The sequence below is a fragment of the Mauremys reevesii genome, linkage group 14 (genome assembly GCF_016161935.1).
Source record: "Mauremys reevesii isolate NIE-2019 linkage group 14, ASM1616193v1, whole genome shotgun sequence".
Classification (NCBI taxonomy): domain Eukaryota; kingdom Metazoa; phylum Chordata; order Testudines; family Geoemydidae; genus Mauremys; species Mauremys reevesii.
This window is the reverse complement of record NC_052636.1, coordinates 14,196,177-14,214,578: the sequence shown is the minus strand read 5'-3', so window position 1 is coordinate 14,214,578 and position 18,402 is coordinate 14,196,177. Positions and strand designations below refer to the sequence as shown.

Genomic DNA, 18,402 nt, shown 5'->3' with positions numbered 1-18,402 from the left:
ACCCGCCCCACTCCTCCCAGAGCCAGGGAGAGAACCCAGGAGTCCTGGCTCCCAGCCCCCCCTGCTCTAACCCACCAGCCCCCACTCCCTTCCCAGAGCCGGGGAGAGAACCCAGGAGTCCTGGCTCCTCCCCGCCCCCCCCTTCTCCTTCCTTGAAAAGCTAGTTTTTGTCCAGCCCTGTGATCAACGTCTCCGGAGCCTCTTTCAGCCTCGCTGAACCCCGAAACCGCACGTGGGAGTCCAGCCTGTCTCTACCCTCCAAGGGGCACGTGGGCCTGGGGCCCCGAGATAAGGGCGGGTGGAGTTGGAAATAGAGCTGGAACTTCGAAAGGGCCTCGGGGGTCCCCCGCAGGCTCGGCCGGCAGGGTGAGCCTGGCGCCTGCCCTGCGTTTAACGGCGAGAGCGTCATTTGCCGGCAGGGTGCACGCGCTGTGTTTTTTCGGGAGGGTCCCCACACACTCAGCCGGAGGAAGAGCGGACCTGAGGTGTGAAAATGGCGTAACCCTCTCAGAAGGGACTGGAGCGACTCTGGATTTCAACTAGTGACTGAACTGGAGTGACTCTGGATTTACACCGTTGAATGAATTGGAGTGGCTCGGGGTTCACACTGAGCTCAGTATCTGGCCCTTTTTGCACTGCAGCGACTCTGGATTTACACCGGTGGAATTGAGATCAAAGTCTGGCCCTTATAGCTTTTCTTGATCTGGAGTGACTCTGGATTTACACCATTGAGTGAACTGGGGTGGCTCTGGATTCGCCTTGGTGGTTCTGAGCTCAGTATCTGGCCCTTTTTGCACTGCAGCGACTCTGGATTTACACTGGTGGAATTGAGATCAAAGTCTGGCCCTTATAGCTTTTCTTGATCTGGAGTGACTCTGGATTTACACCATTGAGTGAACTGGGGTGGCTCTGGATTCGCCTTGGTGGTTCTGAGGTCAGTAGCTGGCCCTTTTTGCACTGCAGCGACTCTGGATTTACACCGGTGGAATTGAGATCAAAGTCTGGTCTTTATAGCTTTTATCAATCTGAAGTGACTCTGTATTTACACCATTGAGTGAATTGGAGTGGCTCTGGATTTGCACCATTGGAACTGAGATGCGAATCTGGCCCTTTCACTGAACTCTGGATTTACGCAAGCATCCCTGAGCTCAGAGTCTGGTCCTTATACCATTGACCGAACTGGAGCCACTCTGGATTTACACCATTAACTGAATTGGAGTTACTCTGGATTTACACCACTGGAACTGAGCTCAGAAACTAGCCTGCTGTGATTACCCTCCTCCCCCATTTCCAATGTCACTTAATCTCACTCCTCTCTAGCATGTTATTGTCCTGATTTAAGGGTGGACAATTGTCCTGGGACGTTCCCAGAGCTCAGCGCCTGCGGTTCCCTTGAGCAGAGGGTGGTCGTGCCGTGTGGCCCATGTCTCCTCTTTCTTGTTGCATGGAAAGCAACTGCTATTTTCCATTCTCAGCAGGCAGACCAGGTTCTCCCGTCACAGGGGTGGTTTCCATTCTGGTGGGTTAAATTCCCAGCATCCTCTGGGTCACCCAACTGTTTGGGAGGAGAAGTAGTGGAACAAGAAACCTAGAACACAAAAGAACATGAGTTATACCCATATTTGGGGTACCTAGAACCCAGCATGCATCATTTTGTGATACCTACACTGTATTGAGTTGGAGTGGACTATAATTTATATCAGGGATTGGCAACCTTTGGCATGTGGCCCATCAGGGAAATCCGGTTCGCCGTTCCAGGCCAATGGGGGCTGCGTGAAGCGGTGTGGGCCGAAGGAAGTGCTGGTCGCTGCTTCCCACAGCCCCCATTGGCCTGGAACGGCGACCCGCGGCCAGGGGGAGCTGTGATTGGCCAAACCTGTGGACGCTGCAGATAAACAAACCATCCTGGCTTGCCAGCGGATTTCCCTGTCGGGCCGTGTGCCAAAGGTTGCCGATCTCTGGTTTATACAGTATGATGCATCTAGAACACGCCATGTTCCGCCATTCTAGAACCCAGCATGGATATTTGTGTTACCTAGAATGTACTGAGTCTGAATATACTATATCTTATGTGATTATGATGCATCTAGAACACAGCATGTTAAGCCTACCTAGAACCCAGAAAGCATCATATTTGTGCTACCTAGGACATATTAACAAGAGTTGACTGTAGCTCATTCGGACGGCGCTGCCTAGGATTCAGCTAGTTATGGAATCCAGCATGCGGCCAATGTTAGGGATCTAACATGCAGCGAGATTGGAATTGCGTCTAAACTCCCATGGGTAAAGTCAGCCAGAACAATGGAGGCTATGGGCTATTCACAACCCAGCAAGGTTGTGATTTCTAGAACATAGGCTGGAGAAGTCACCAAGAGAGTTTGAGGCTGGAGTTACGTGCAGGTTACAGGTTTAGGGCTCCATGGAAAACACAAGTCTACCTAGAACGCAGAGCTGATTGTGATCCAGTTGCCGAGAAAGCTGGATTCAGGAGATGCTCATGACCCACAGGGTTAGAGCTACCTAGAACCTAGGGAATATAGTGTTCTAACTATCCAGAAAACCAAGTACTGGAGTTGTCCTTAACCAATATGGTTAGAGCTATCTTGAACCCAGGGCTTCTAGTGTTCAAATAATCTAGACAGCTGGGATGTGAAGTCAAGTCTCGCACATAGGGTTAGAGCTACCTAGAACCTAAGCATGTAACGTTCCAGTTCGCCCAGAAAGCCAGGTTCTAGAGCTGCCTACAGCGCATAGGGCTAGCACTACCTAGAATATACAAATTTTGGGGTCTGTGAATGACAAAACCATGGCCCCAGCGGTGACCCCGAAGGTTAGAGGGTGGGTGAAATGGTACCCAGACTGAAGAGATCACCTACAACCTGGTTCCCTCTTGTGCGGCACCGGAACATCCCTGGCCACTTCACACTGGCTGATCCATGACTGTGGGATGAGCAGTCAGGGGATGGGAGGTGCCTGCTGCTTAAAGCAGGGGAAGAAAGGCAAACTCCAAGACCTTACCAGATGACGGGGGGCCAGCCAGAGCCCCCAAACTCTCCAGTAGGTTTACAAGCCCAATAGCTTCTAAGATCTGACCAGTCCCCACGATTTCCACCAGGCTGGAGAATTTCAGTGGCATAACGGCACCGGCTAAGAACCCATAGCAGATGTCAGTGCCCAACCAGAGAGAACAGCTTCGCCAGCCATGACCTCTGGGGGGCTGGTGCCAGATCCAAGTCCTCTGCCAGGGCCAGTGGGCGGAGGAGGGCGCCACATGCCATGAGGTGGAAGGTCGTGCCTGCCATGATCAGGAGCCCTCCGCGCCAGCCATAGGAGTCCACCAGGAACTGGAAGAGGGGGGCGAAGGCTAGTGAGGACAGCCCGGGTCCGGCCAGCGCCCAGCGTCATTTGATGTAACGGGCAAACGTGGCCACTGAAGGGACAAAGACTAGCACGCCACCGAAGCCTTCAAGAGAGGTGGGGAACTGGGGTTACGGGGGTTGGAGAGGTGGGCTCTCCTGCTTCGAGTCAGGAGAATGTGCTACCTAGAATGGTTTGAGTCGGAGTTGACTACAGCTTGTATGGATGCATCTAGAATGCACCATGCTGAGCCAACCTAGGACCCAGCACGAATCCTGTTTGTGCTACCTAGAACGTATTGAGCTGGAGTAGACTACAGTTTACAGAGCTAGGATGCATCTAAAACACTCTGTGTTAAGACAGAGAGTTCTAGAACTGGGCATGAATCCTGTCTGTGCTACCTAGAACCTATTGAATTGGAGTAGACTACAGCTTGTACCGCTATCGTGCATCTGGAATGGCCTGTGTTAAGCCAACCTAGAACCCATCATGAATGCTGTTTGTGCTACCTAGAACATATGGGAACTGCAAAAATGCAGTTCGAATTACACCAAAATGGTTGGTGGATCCGTGTCAATATCGCTCTGTGTGTGCGCGTGTGCGATGAAAAACTTCCCCAAAAGTTCGAACATTCTCATTGTGTCAGGTCCAAGTTTCCTTCAACTCTCTTTCCAAACGGGCTCGAAATCAGAACATGCAAAGCTGAGATTGGCTCAGACTTTTCGATGCACCGCAAACTTCGACAAATGTCAGTTTTGACCCAAAATGCACGGCTCTCCTTCCCCCCACATTGCCCGCACACCAAAAACCCCATGTCCTCCCCTGCATTATCCAAACACCAGAGGCTACTGGGGAGGAGGGAGTGGAGCAGAGATTTCACAGCTCGACGGGTGGGGTCGGCCCTTTGTTATAGCGATGGCTGGAGCCTCAAAGCTCTAGATCCTCATTACGTTGGGATTGGGACCAGGATTGGCTGATCTAGAACCGGGTTTGCTGTTCTCGAACCTGGTTCTCCAGATCCTTCACTATAGAAGGTTCTAAGCTACAGCCAAGGGCCAGTGGATCCTCACCGCCCGAGCCCAGAGCATCCTTCTGTCCAGGTTTTACCCAGAATGCCTTGCTTCCAGGAAGAGGCCTGTGCAATGGGCTAGATTCCCATGGTGCACTGTGTTACCCAGAAGCCTTTGCTCCCAGGCTTGAGTGAGGATACTCCCAGAGGCACTGAGGCAGGGGGAGCTCAGGGTGGGACCTACCTGAGACCAGCCCGATGCTCAGGTACAGGTGGGTCAGGCTGCTGGTGAAGGAAGCCAGGAGCATGTCCAGCCCTGAGAGGAAGCCCCCGGCCACCACCCCCCCCGTACTGGGTGCTGAGGGCAGTGCCCACCAGACCTGCAGGGGGCAGCAGAGGGATACTGTTTGGGCCTCGTTACCCTGTGATGCAGCTGAGTCTGGGGGAGGACTGGAGGGATGTGGAGCTCAGAGCACCCTCCTCTCCTGGAGGACGGTGCAGAAAGCGGGGTTGGGAGAATCCCAGTAAAAACAGCCACCCCACCCCAGAGGTGGCTGCATCTCAGCGCCGGGCGAGGGGTCCCTGGGTAACCGGCCGCCCCACCCCAGAGGTGGCTGCATCTCAGCGCCGGGCGAGGGGTCCCTGGGTAACCAGCCACCCCGCCCCAGAGGTGGCCGCATCTCAGCGCCGGGCGAGGGGTCCCTGGGTAACCGGCCAGCCCGCCCCAGAGGTGGGCGCATCTCAGCGCCAGGCGAGGGGTCCCTGGGTAACCAGCCGCCCCGCCCCAGAGGTGGCTGCATCTCAGCGCCGGGCGAGGGGTCCCTGGGTAACCGGCCGCCCCGCCCCAGAGGTGGCCGCATCTCAGCACCGGGCGAGGGGTCCCTGGGTAACCAGCCACCCCACCGAGCGAGGGATGAGACACTCTGGCTAAAGGGGGTAGGGAGAAGGCCGGCGAGTCGATACTCACTAGCAAACAGCAGGACGGCTATCGTGATGGACGTGACCCAGGACACGAGCCCCCCCAGCTCCCCGAAGTGCCCCCCAAACTCCACAAAGAAGACCCCCAAAGGAGCGGATCACCCCAAAAACCAGACCCGACTCCAGGAAGCCTGCCAGTGCCACCAGCCGGCCCAGCAGCTCCATGAAGATTCAGTGCAGCACGCCGGAGGGGAGTCTGGCATAATCAGCTGCCTCACTCCTCCCCAGAGGGGGGAGCCCCTCGATGCCGGGTGAGCGATCTCTGACCAGCCGCACGGCAAGGCTGCACAATGTGCTCCACCCCAGAGGTGACCGCCGCTGACTCCACGATGAACGATCCCCGGGCAGCGCCGCCGTGAATCAGCAGCCCTGCCCTACGCCAGAGGTGGCTGCATCCCAGTGCTGGGTGACCGCGCGCCCTGCAGAATGACCCTGTGGCTGTTAACCTCGGGGTGGGTGGGGGGCGCACAGCGGCCCCCTCGACCCTCTCCCGGCTCCGGGGCCGCGGCAGCGGGGCCGCCTGGTGTCAGACAGCAACCCGGGTCTCAAAGGTTGGGTGTTCTTATCAGTGAATTGTGAGGCAAAGTCTGCCGCTGAGAGGAGGCGTCTAATGGCAGCCCCACCCTTCCCCCCACCCCATGTGTTGCTAGGCTATGAACCCCATCATTCTGGCCCCTGGGGGGTGTGGGAGAAAACTGGGGGTGGCTGGTTACCCAGGGACCCCTCGCCCGGCGCTGAGATGCAGCCACCTCTGGGGTGAGGCAGTGCCAGGCGAGGGGTCCCTGGATAACCAGCCGCCCCGCCCCAGAGGTGGCTGCATCTCAGCGCCGGGTGAGGGGTCCCTGGGTAACCAGATGCCGTGCCCCAGAGGTGGCTGCATCTCAGCGCCAGGCGAGGGGTCCCTGGGTAACCGGCCACCCCGCCCCAGAGGTGGCTGCATCTTGGTGCCGGGCGAGGGGTCCCTGTGTAACCAGCTGCCCTGCCCCAGAAGTGGCTGCATCTCAGCACTGGGTGAGGGGTCCCTGTGTAACCAGCTGCCCTGCCCCAGAAGTGGCTGCATCTCAGCACTGGGCGAGGGGTCCTTTTACAAGCAGCCATCCCGCCCCAGAGGTGGTCGCATCTCAGTGCTGGGCGAGGAGCTCTTGTATAAATATCTCTGGAGCTGGGCTGACTCAGAGCTGTCTCCCCCATCTCACTGGACGGCTGCGGCCAGTTCTGGGGCGGGGGGGGGGGGTACGCGTCATGAAAGCCCGTTGGAAAAGAGCTACAGGCACAACTTACGGGCCGGGGGTGCGGGGTGGGCATTGGAATCACCCAATCCCGATGGCCTGGGAGATCCGCCATTTGGGGTTTGCGGTTCCAGGGGAAGGCATCGGAGCCAGTCCAGGCATTACATTTCTGCCATCAACAACCAGTTGTTTGCGCTAGAGACCCTCCCAGAGCTGTGGGGGGGTCTGTGCTACAGAGCTGGCCGTGTGTCCCTCTTCCCCACTTTCTTTGTTTTCCAATCTCCCCCTAAATCAACAGGGTTCTAGCTACTAATGCCCGGAACGTGCCCTGAAAGTTTGGAACCGATCGGCCGGGGCGGCCGGGCGCGATTGCGTTACGCGCAGACAGACAGAGAAACGTGGTCAAGGGGAGGAGACGACCTTCACTAGCTGGGCCAATCAAGTGCAAATTTTTTCCACGGGGAGGGCAATTAACCAGCGGGGCCAATTTCCCCTCGAGTGGTGGCGTCTTCTCCGTCACGCGTGCCCTTTTCAATCGAGACTGAAAGCTACCCGCTAGCTCGACCGCCAGATATGGGCCGGAGTTCTCTGGGCCGTGCAGAAGGTCAGACCAGAGGACCATTGGGGTCCTTTCTAGCCTGAAAGATCTAGGATGCTCTGGACACCAGCTCGCAAAGAGGAGTGGATCTGGACTGGGTAGCTCCCTCCTTCCGTCCCTTATGCATCCTTCAACCGTCTTACGATGGTCAGCGAAGAAGCAGACGCCTATCGGCTGGATCCATATACTTGACACTTCTGCCCCCCTGCTGACCTCTCACTTCCGATCTGGCTCTCTGGGACAACCCCCTCCCCAGGAGCTAAAGTCTCAGGGGTCCCCCATGGTCTTCTCCTCAATTGTCGAGTCCATGGAGCAGGAGAAATAATTTGGCAGGGCAAAAAGGAGCAAACTTCCAGCGAGGAGGAAAGCCCCTGCGACAGTGAAAGAGGCTGTGTAGTCCCCAGTCATGTCCCGCAGCCAACCTAGAATATACAATGTGTTGGGTTATCGAGAGCATACTGGATGTGTCACCTAGAACCCAGAGTATCTAATTATTTAGACATCCTAGAACATACAATTATTTGCATGATCTAGAATGCACTACATGTTACCTGGAACCCATAATATCTAATTCTGTAAACATCCCAGAACATATGTGGCTTTGAGTTATCTAGAGCATACAATGTGCATTACCTAGAACCCAAATTGCCTAGATACCCTGCACAAATTATCTAGGAAGTACTGTAGTGTCACCTAAATCACAGAACACCTTGCTGTCTAGACAGACTAGAAGGTACGAAGTGATGGTTTACCTAGAAAGTACTGGAAGGGCTACCTAGAACCCCAAAGCCTGATGCTTTGGACAGCCTAGAACATATCTGCTTGACAGTCTCACGGGACGATGGAGACCACAGTCGTGGATTATCTCAAACACATTTTCAGTGATACTTAGACTTCAGAACACCATAGTCTGTATATATCCTGTGTTGTCTCTTGTTTTATACTTAGATGATAAGGGCTTTGGGGGAGGGACCATCTTTGGATTCTATCCTGCACCTAGCACAATCGAGTTCCAGTCCACGACAAGGGCTCCTGTCTCTACAGTAATCAAAACAATCACTAATAATGTTCTAGCTACCTGGCCTACATCAGGCATTAGCCTACATGATTTCAGGCTCGATAGGTCCACACAGATTTATTGGCTACCTAGAACCCATACTTAGAACCCAGAATGCCACAATTTAGTTCTCAGGATTGGAGTCATCTTTAGATCATATGATTAGGGCTTTTCAGAGTTGTTACCTAGAACCCAGAATGCCACAGCCTAGCTCCCCGGATTGGTACCCCCGTTTGACCATATTCCTAGGGCTAGTTAGACAATGGGAGGTTTGAGGTGACCTAGAACATGTGTGTTCAACTAGAACCCAGGTCTTCCGAGTCCCAGGCCAGGACCTTGTTTTGGGGGAAGGTTTAATTCTGGGGGTTACCTGTAATTAATGGGTCGCCTTCCTTCTTGTTTCCCTCCCTCCCCGCAGCCTTCTCTATGATGCTAGATCAATGAATTCATGGAAGAAAGGCTTCGAACTCGTGGGAGGCGGGGTCCACCCTACACAAGACTGGAAAGGGGGGACGGTGGCCCAGTAGGGACTCTAGAGGGTAGTCCATAATTGCTCCCTGGGAGGAGGGAATTGGGAGGCTGGCGAACCCAGAGACGGGGGAGATGGGGAAGCCAGGACTGTCACGGAGTGTGGGGGACCCAGGGCCTTCACCCCCGTGCTCCCTACGATTCACCAGGACTCTCAGCCATCCAGTAAAGCAGAAGGTTTATTTAGACGACAGGAACACAGTCCAACACAGGTCTTGCAGGCACAGATAACCAGATTCCCCGGTTAGGCCCATCTTGGGGGGCCTCACAGCCCCCCCCCCCCGGGGATCAGAGCTCGGTCTCCTGACTCCCCTCTCTTCTCCAGCCCACCTTCTTCTCCCAGTCCTCTCCGGCCCCTCCTCTCTCCTCCGCCTCCTTCCTTTGTCTGCCCTGGCCAGAGGTGTCACCTCCCCTCCCCCAGGCCAGGCTCAACTCACCCTTTGAATTCCTGCATCTCACCTAAACCTCTGGCTCTCCCCTCCCCCGCACAGACAGTCTGTGTTTCCTACTTCTTCACAAGGACGTAGGGCGGTGACTGGAGAGCCTGTGAGCTGGAACTCACCGGGTTCCCCTACCAGCCCCTGGGGATGAGGCAGAGACCAGACATCCCCGCCTGGGACCACTTGTCAGGAAAGACCTTTATCTGCCTCCTTCCTCAGTTTCTCCTAGTAGTAACCGTCCCAAATACGGGGGCCAAAAGGGACGGGGGAGCATGGTAGGAAAGGGAACCTGGTTCCTTACCGGACAGAGGCGCCCCCACGAGGGAGCCAGCGCTTTCCATCATTTGCATGAGCCCAATCCCCTCCATGATGCGCCCCGTTCCCACGATCTCCGCCATGCCGGAGAACTGGAGGGGCACCAGGGCGCCGGCGCAGAAGCCGTAGCAGATGCAGAGGCCCATCAGGAGGGAGTAGATCTGCCCCAGCGGCAGCAGCAGCATGGAGAGGCCGGTCAGGATGGTCCAGAGGGTCAGGCTGCGGACCAGGCGGATGGCGACGCGGTCGGCCAGCCAGCCGCCCGCCACGCGGCCGCACAGGTCGGCCACGGCGGCCGAGGACAGGAGGAAGGCGGCTCGGTATTCGTCGAAGCCCAGCTCCCGGGCGTGGGGCACCAGGTGGACGTAGGGCACGTAGTAGCCGGCGTCCACCAGGACGAAGGCCGCAGCGAACAGGAGGAAGGGCCTGTGGCAGGCCAGGCGTGGCTGGCAGAGGGAGGAGAAGGCTGGCAGCCCTCCGGACGTCTCCTCGCCCTCTGGCTCCAACGGCCGCAGCAGGGCTCCGGCAGCCACCAGGTTGAAGGAGATGCCGGCCACCACCAGGAGGGCCCCCCGCCAGGCGTAGGTGTCCACCAGCAGCTGGAAGAGCGGGGAGAAGGCGAAGGAGGCCAGGCCCGCCCCCGAGACGGCCAGGCCCGTGGCGAAGGTCCGCCGCTTGGCGAAGTACCGGGCCACAGAAGCCACGGAAGGGGTGAAGACCAAGGCCCAGCCCAGCCCTGCGGGGGGGGGGGGCGGGGGAAGGAAAGGGAACAGGTGACCAAAACCAGGAAGGGTGGGTCTGATCTGGGGGTGGGGCAGGTGGGACACTGGGCTGAATGGAGCATTCTAGATAACGCAAAGCATTGTATGTTCTAGGATGTCTAAACAAGGGTCTAGGTGACACATGTCATACGTTCTAGGTAACCCAAAGCATTGTATGTTCTAGGATGTCTAAACAAGGGTCTAGGTGACACATGTCATACGTTCTAGGTAACCCAAAGCATTGCATGTTCTAGGATGTCTAAACAATTAGATACTCTGGGGTCTAGGTGGCACATGTCACATGTTCTAGGTAACCCAAAGCATTCTATGTTCTAGGTTGACTGTGGGACATGACTGGGGAGAAAGAGCCATTGTCTAGGGGGGTCTAGCCCTTTAGCGTCTGGGGTGGGGGTGGGAGGGTCGTTAGCAATTAGAGACACATCATCTCAAGCCGTGCTGGCTGGGTCTGGGATGGGGGGAGAACTCTTGGTGAGGCCTGCGAGTGGAGGGATCTAGGTGTCAGCTGCCACAGTGCTGGGTTCTAGATCATTGCTCTGTCCTCTCTCCAGCTCGCCTGAGCTGGGGCGGGGAAGGACGTGGGTGAAATGGGCTGGCCTGAGCTAGGCAGAAAATTGGGCTAGCGACGATCTAGGCCGCCCTCGTGTGCATGGTGATCTGGGCTAGGGCAGCTATGGATGAGCCCGGGCAGAGGGTTCTAGATCTCGGAAGGGGCAGCAGAGTCCGGGCCATGAGCACCACACGGCTCAAGAACCACGGCCCTGGGAGGTGTGGGGGATTTTCCACGGCTTAGCGTGCCACAGTCTAGCTCAACCACCAGATATGGGCTGGAAGGAGGAGTAGGCAGGAGGGATGGTCCCATCCTGGTCTTAACACCTAGGACCCGCCTGGGAGGAGGAATGGCTGGAGAACCCTAAAAGAGACCCCCCCCCCCAAACCTAACCTGAGGACACAGATGCCAGGATTTTACCCAGGAACCCCTGCTCTCTGCGCAACTATACCCAGAATCCCTTGCTCCTTGTCTTGACTGAGGATGGTCCCAGGGTGCACCAAGGCAGGGGGAGTTCAGGGCGGGACCTACCTGAGAGCACCCCGATGCTCAGGTACAGGTGGGTCAGGCTGGAGGCAAAGGAAGCCAGGATCATGCCCAGCCCCGAGAGGAAGCCGCCGGCCATCACCACGGGGCGCGCGCCGTACTGGGAGCTGAGGGCGCTGCTCACCGGACCTGCAGGGGGCGGTAGAGAGACACCGGGCGGGCCCTTGTTAACCTGCGATGCAGCTGAGTCTGGGGGAGGAGTGGGCTTAGGGGGGAGCTCGGGGCCTCCCCCAGCAGGGGCCGCTTTGGGGAGCGGTGGGTGGGGGAAGGGGGTCTCCCGGCTACTCCAATTCTGAGATTGTAGCCTCCTCCCCACCCCTCGGCCGGCGTCCCTCACTCACCCCCTAGCTGCAGCACCGCGATCCCGATGGAGGTCACCCAGGAGACGCGCCCCGCCAGCTCCCCGAAGTACCCCACGAACTCCATGAAGAAGACGCCGAAGGAGCGGATCACCCCGAAAACCAGCGCCGACTGGAGGAAGCCGGCCAGCACCACCATCCAGCCCCAGCCCCCGTCGGGGGGCACAGGGTGCGCGGGGTCTGCCATGGGGTCCGCCGTCGCTGTTCCCTGGAGACGGGAGATCAGAGGTTGGGGGGCAGGTGGGTGCAAAAACAAACCTGCTGGAGGGAAAGAGAGAAGGGTCAGTCCATGAACTTTTATGCTGCGGGTTCTCGGGTGAGCTAATCCTCAATTCCTGAGATGCCGCTGGGGAAACCGAGGCACGGGGAGACGAAGGCTCCTGACGGCAACTCACCAGCACAGCTGATGGCACAATGCAGGAGTCCTGGCTTCCAGCCTCCTCCCCTGCCCCGCTACCCTCCCCTCTCCTCGCTGGGTTACAACCCAGGAGTCCTGGCTCCCAACGGCCCCCCCGCCCCGTACTCTCACCACTACACCCCACTCCCCTCCTGGAGTCCTGGCTCCCAGCCCCCCGCTCTAACCACCAGCCCCCACTCCCCTCCCAGAGCTGAGGTGAGAACCCAGGAGTCCTGGCTCCCAGCCCCCCCTGATCTGACCCACCAGCCCCCACTCCCCTCCCAGAGCCGGGGAGAGAACCCAGGAGTCCTGGCTCCCAGCCCCCCCGCTCTAACCCACCAGCCCCCACTCCCCTCCCAGAGCCGGGGAGAGAACCCAGGAGTCCTGGCTCCCAGCCCCCCCTGCTCCAACCCACCAGCCCCCACTCCCCTCCCAGAGCTGGGGAGAGAACCCAGGAGTCCTGGCTCCCAGCTACCTCTGGGTCTGTGCTGAGCTCTGGGAGTCCTAGGACAGGCTGGGGGCTGGGGGCTGCAGGCCGTGTCCGGAGGGGGGGGGGACTCGGATCACACGGCAAGTAGGGGGGGCAAAGTCCACTTTGTGTCCTCAAGAATTCCCTCCCCCACCGCCCAGCCAGGCCACCGGCTCCTTCCCCTCCCCCTTCGCTGTGAGGCAGCGGTTCTCAAAGGGTGGGTGGGGACCCCCGTTTGAATGGGGGTGCTGGAGCCCCGGGGCCAAGGCCTGAGCCCCACCGCCCAGGGCCAAAGCTTCTGCTTTGTTCCCCCTGCCTGGGGTTAGAGCAGCGGGGGCAGGACTCCTGAGTTCTCTCCCCAGCTCTGGGATGGGAGTGGGGGCTGGTGGATTAGAGCAGGGGGGGGCTGGGAGCCAGGACTCCTGGGTTCTCTCTCCGGCTCTGGGAGGAGCTGGTGGATTAGCGCGGGGGGGGGCTGGGCGCCCGGACTCCGGGGTTCTCTCCCCGGCTCTGGGAGGGGAGTGGGGGCTGGTGGTTAGCGCAGGGGGGCTGGGAGCCAGGACTCCTGGGTTCTCTCCCCGGCTCTGGGAGGGGAGTGGGGCTGGTGGTTAGACCAGGGGGGGCTGGGAGCCAGGACTCCTGGGTTCTCTCCCCGGCTCTGGGAGGGGAGTGGGCGCTGGGGGGTCAGAGCAGGGGGTCTGGGAGCCAGGACTCCTGGGTTCTCTCCCCAGCTCTGGGAGGGAGTGGGGGCTGGTGGGTCAGAGCAGGGGGGCTGGGAGCCAGGACTCCTGGGTTCTCTCCCCGGCTCTGGGAGGGGAGTGGGGGCTGGTGGATTAGAGCAGGGGGGGCTGGGATCCAGGACTCCTGGGTTCTCTCCCCGGCTCTGGGAGGGGAGTGGGGGCCGGTGGTTAGAACAGGGGGGCGCTGGGATCTCATCTGCTCTTTTGTTACCCAGTTTTGTGAGATCCTTTTGTAGCTCTTCGCAGTCAGCTTTGGACGTAACTATCTTGAGTAGTTTGGTATCATCTGCCAGTGTTGCCACCTCACTGCTCACCCCTTTTTCCAGATCGTTTCTGGATCCGTTCAGTCGGACCGGGCCCACTACAGACACCACTAGGTACCTCTCTCCACTCTGAAAACTGGCCATTTATTCCTGATCCTTTGTTTCCTGTCTTTTAACCGGTCACCGATCCGTGAGAAAACCTTCCCTCTTATCCCGTGGCTGTTTACTTTGCGTAAGAGCCTTTGGCGAGGAACCTTGTCAGAGGCTTTCTGAAAATCTAAGTACACTAGATCCACCGGATCCCCCTTGTGCACAGGCTTGTCGACCCCCTCACAGAATTCTAGTAGATTGGCGAGGCGTGATTTTTCTTTACAAAAACCAGCTTAACTCTGCCCCAACTAATCGTGTTCATCTCTGCGTCTGATCATTCGGTTCTTTGCAGTTTGCCCGGTACTGAAATTAGGCGTAACGGCCTGGAATTGCCGAGATCACCTCTGTTCCCTGATGTTTAGATTATGGATTAATTACACTGATTACTTCAGAATCGCACTGTACACCAGGGCAAGAAGCTTGCACCTTCCTGGGTCTGACCTCGGAGCATCCAGCGTCCCCTTCCACACCGGGCTCTTCCCGCAGCGAGTCCGCCCAGGCTTCGCTTTTGAGGGAGCCAGAGGGCCCTGCCCCACAAGTCCGCAGCCAGACGTGACTCTCAGCCAGCCGGTAAAACAGGAGGTTTATTAGTCGCCGGGAACAGAACTTGTTAGCACAGAAATCAGTGATTTTCAGCCACGTCCATTTTGGGGGAATCCTGGGCCAGACGCCCTGGAGTCCAGCGAGGGGCCGGCTTCCGTCTCAGGGAGTAAATCCACCAGGGGATTTTCCCCTTCTCCTCCTGCTGGCCGCACGCGGCCAGGACCAAATTCTCCCTGTCAAAATACGGCTCCGTCATGTTGCCCTGGTCCCCTCGGTCGCTCAGTTCCACTTCATGCCACTGCGAGATGACCTTAAAGGGCCCGTTACACCCCGTATTTTTCATCATAATCATAGGGTTCCCTAGGGAGGTGGTGGAATCTCCATCCTTAGGGGTTTTGAAGGCCCGGCTTGACGAAGCCCTGGCTGGGATGATTTAGTTGGGGATGGATCCTGCTTTCAGGAGGTTGGACTAGAAGATACCTCCTGAGGTCCCGTCCAACCCAAATCTTCTATGGTTCTACGATAACGTATCTGATGCGAGACAGTTCGTGTGAGGGAAGGCAGTGATTTACTGACTACGCTGATCCTATTGGTCGTTTTTGTATCTGAAGTTAGGAATATTGACAATAGGTGTCAGGAGCAGTGATGGGGTGAGCCGGCGGCAAGTGTGAAAAATCGGGACAGGGGATGGGCGGGTCATAGGACCCTATATAAGAAAAAGACCCACAAATCGGGACTGTCCCTATAAAATCGGGACATTGGGTCACCCCAAGCAGCGAATCTCCCCCTTCCTGAGGAGGCTACAGACACGGCTGCTTGGCCATGTGATCAGGTCACCTGGGGCCGGACTCCATCTTGAAATACCAGAGTTTTCCCATGGACTTGCGTGGGAACCAAACTTTGAAACAAAGGGCTCCCCCCCTCCTAGGCAAAAGCTATTTAAGGCAGGGACGTGACCTCCTCGTGGTTCTTCACTGACTCCCCACCCAAGGGGACTCTTGAAAACACCCGAGGAACAAGGATTGACCTGGGGAAAGTGCTGGACTGAGGCTAAACCCTCCTCTCAGGGCCCTGCCCCTCAACTCCGCAGCCAGACGGGACTCTCAGCCAGCCGGTAACACAGAAGGTTTATTAGCCGACAGGAACACGGACTAAACCAGAGCTTGTAGGTACAGACAACAGGACCCCCTTGGTCGGGTCCATCTCGGGGGGCAGGGAGCTGAGACCCCAGCCCTGGAGCTCCCTCCCTTTCCCCAGCCAGCTCCAAACTGAAACTCTCCAGCCCCTCCTCTGCACCATTCACACCTCCTTATCCCACCACCTAGGTCCTTAAGACCTGCATAGGGGAAACTGAGGCACCCACACAGTCTTCAGAGAGAACATTAAGAACATTCCCAGTTCGTCACCCCAAGTCCAGGGGGTCCCCGTACTCTCCTCCCGCACAGCGACTCAAACGGGGAGACCCCTGCGGATTCCTGGGGCACTTCCCTACATGGGACTAGCAGGTGGGGTAAATTCTTGCCCCCGTCCTGCGGGGGCTGGTCCGTAAAGGTTTTTAGCATCATCTTTAGGGTCCACTTGAACCTCTCCACCAGCCCGGTGGCCTGAGGGTGGCACGCCGAGGCCCGGGTGTGCCGGACCCCACACTTCTCCCGCAAGCACTGGAGCAGGTCGCTCCGCCGAGGGGCCCCACCGTGTGCTCGGCCTGGAATTCAGCAGCTGGGGAAGGGATGGGGACCGGCTCCCTCTCGCCGGCCGGGTCCGAGGCCCCGATCCGGTCGAGTCCTGTCCCCGGGGGCTCCCTTCCCGCCGGGGTATCCCCCCCCCCCCCGGTGTCAGGGCAGAGTGCCCCTCGCTGGATCTGGCTATGGGTGATGACTAGGGTGCTCCGGTCGCCAATCCGCCAGGTCACCCTCCATCAGCACCTCGGTTGGCCACTGATGGTGCATCCCCCACATCTTTGGGGCCCACCTTGGCCCCCCCCCCCGTTTCAGACATACCCTGGTTACCTTAACCGGGGTCGCGCACACACCTAGGTAGGTGTCGGGGCCATCACCTCGGGCCGGGCCAGTGTCACCTCAGCGCCCGTGTCCCCGGACCGTCATCCCAGGCGCCCCGTAGACGGAGCGCCCTGAAACCGGCGCGTCCGGCCCCCTCCAGGAGCTGACTTCGGAGATTCCTCCCTCCTTAGTCATTGCGAACCTGCCAGCCACACCTACCCCTCCTCCGGCTGGGTTCCCACCCAGTTAACTCCTTGAGGGCTCCGGTGTGCTTCTCCTCAGCTTGTGGTCCATCTCCGGCCGCAGTAATGGCACCTCAGGTCCCCAGGGGCCGGTCGGTCAGCTCGGTGGTCCCCCTCGGGAGGGGGTTATCCGAGCCCCCCTTTTTTGGGGGCCCCCCCTTTTGTGCCCCCTGGGATTCCAGTCCATATCCCGACCCGCTGTCTGCAAACTCGCCAGCCAGCTGTGCAGTTCCGGAGGGGGGAACCCGTCACACCCACCACCAAGGCATTGATGCAGCACTCGGGGAAACTGAGGCACGCACCGGTCGGGAGACAGCGCTCCAGTCCCATCCGCTCCAACACGTCCTCCCGGGTCCGGGATATTTCCCCATCAGCGTGGCCGGTTCCAGGTAGATCATCCCCGGGGTCTTCTGCGTACGCCAGAGCCTTGTTCCTGTGTGCCTGGCGGCTCCAACGCCAGCAACGGGGCCTGTTTGAACGGTGCGTCGTCCCCGGCTTCCGCCCCGTCCATCTGGCTGAACATCTCGATGGCCTAAGCGGGTGAGATACCGGAGCCTGTCTGCAGGGTCAACCTGGAGCACATTGCAGACCTTCTCAAAGGCAGCGAGGCCGGCGTCTAGGTCCTCCCCTTCCTTAAACCGGAGCAGCAATTTCATATCGGAGTTCCCTGCAGGCTCGCCCCGGGGTCCATCCCCACTCACCCCAGCTGCCTCTCGGCTCTGCCATCACCCGTTCACGCTGCCTCTGTCTCTCCCAGTCCTTGGGCTCTTTCCGTTTTGGCTCCACCATGAAGATCCCCTGCTGGCCGGGGAGGTGGATCCCGGAGCTGCCTGGCTGCTCGCTCGGGAACTGGCATATGCCCTGGGGCTGCCTGGCAGTTCCCAGCCTCTCTCGTGGCCCCAGCTGGGTCAGGAACCGGCTCCTTGGCGCGCTCCTCCTCTGCCAGCCGAGCAATCAGCCAGCCGTCTCCCTCTGCACAGCTCTACAACGTCCTTCTTAAGGAGATGGTTATAGGCCATCTCCTCGCTGTTCCCAAGTGGTCACGGGCTCACAGGCCTGTGGTTTCTCAGCTTGCCACGGGCCCTGGGGAAAATCAACAGCCCTCCTCGGGGATCCAGCCGTAGGCTCATCCGCCTCCTGGAACTGCACCTCTCTGAGCCTTCAGCACACCCGTCTCTCGCTAACCCCCCTTCGTTTTACTGCTCCCCAGTCACTTACTGCAGGATGTGCCGACCATGGGGTGCAGTTTATCCCACCGCTGCCACCAGTTGTCGTGGAATCACCGGGGCGATGCTCTGGATCTGCTCCCTACAAAACCAGGCAGGACTCTGGGGGAGCCTCCTCTCTGTCTCCAGGGCAAGAAGCTTCCACAGCTTCCACCTTCCCGGGTCTGACCTTGGAGCATCCAGCAGCCACTTCCACGCCGTGCACTTCCCACAGCGAGTCTGCACAGGCCGGGCTTCTGGGGAAGCCAGAGGGCCCTGCCCCCCAACTCCGCAGCCAGACGTGACTCTCAGCCAGCCAGTAACACCGAAGGTTTATTGGTCAACAGGGACCCAGCGTAGGACAGAACTTGTGAGCACAGAAATCAGTGACTTTCCGCCAAGTCCATCTTGGGGGGGAATCCCGGTCCAGACGCCCTGGCCTCCCCCTCTTCCAGTCCCAAACTGCAGGCTGCCCGGCTTCCGGCCACCGGACCTCCGACACCCACCTTGCTCCTTCTCTTTGTCTCGCTTCCCAGGAGAGATCACGGGCGAGATCGTGGGAAAGGTTATGATTGGCCAATTTGCATGCAGGTATCATTTCGGTAGCTGACGTTAGGAATATGGTCTACGCATTGTGACGGATCCAGA

General features: G+C 58.5%; 1 protein-coding gene and 1 pseudogene across 1 annotated transcript; both read right to left on the bottom strand.

Annotated features, from left to right (window-relative positions):
- Nucleotides 1–3,167: 3,167 nt before the first annotated feature.
- On the bottom strand, nt 3,168–5,509 carry LOC120381510 (annotated as a pseudogene).
- Nucleotides 5,510–7,097: 1,588 nt separating this feature from the next.
- LOC120381925 (monocarboxylate transporter 13-like) lies at nt 7,098–12,662 on the bottom strand. Its single transcript, XM_039500087.1, has 5 exons — nt 12,618–12,662; nt 11,728–11,953; nt 11,372–11,515; nt 9,498–10,247; nt 7,098–7,593 (listed from the first exon to the last, which is right to left on the bottom strand). The coding sequence occupies exons 2-5, from the start codon at nt 11,930–11,932 to the stop codon at nt 7,439–7,441; spliced, it is 1,254 nt and encodes a 417-aa protein (XP_039356021.1). The 5' UTR covers nt 11,933–11,953; nt 12,618–12,662; the 3' UTR covers nt 7,098–7,438.
- Nucleotides 12,663–18,402: the final 5,740 nt, after the last annotated feature.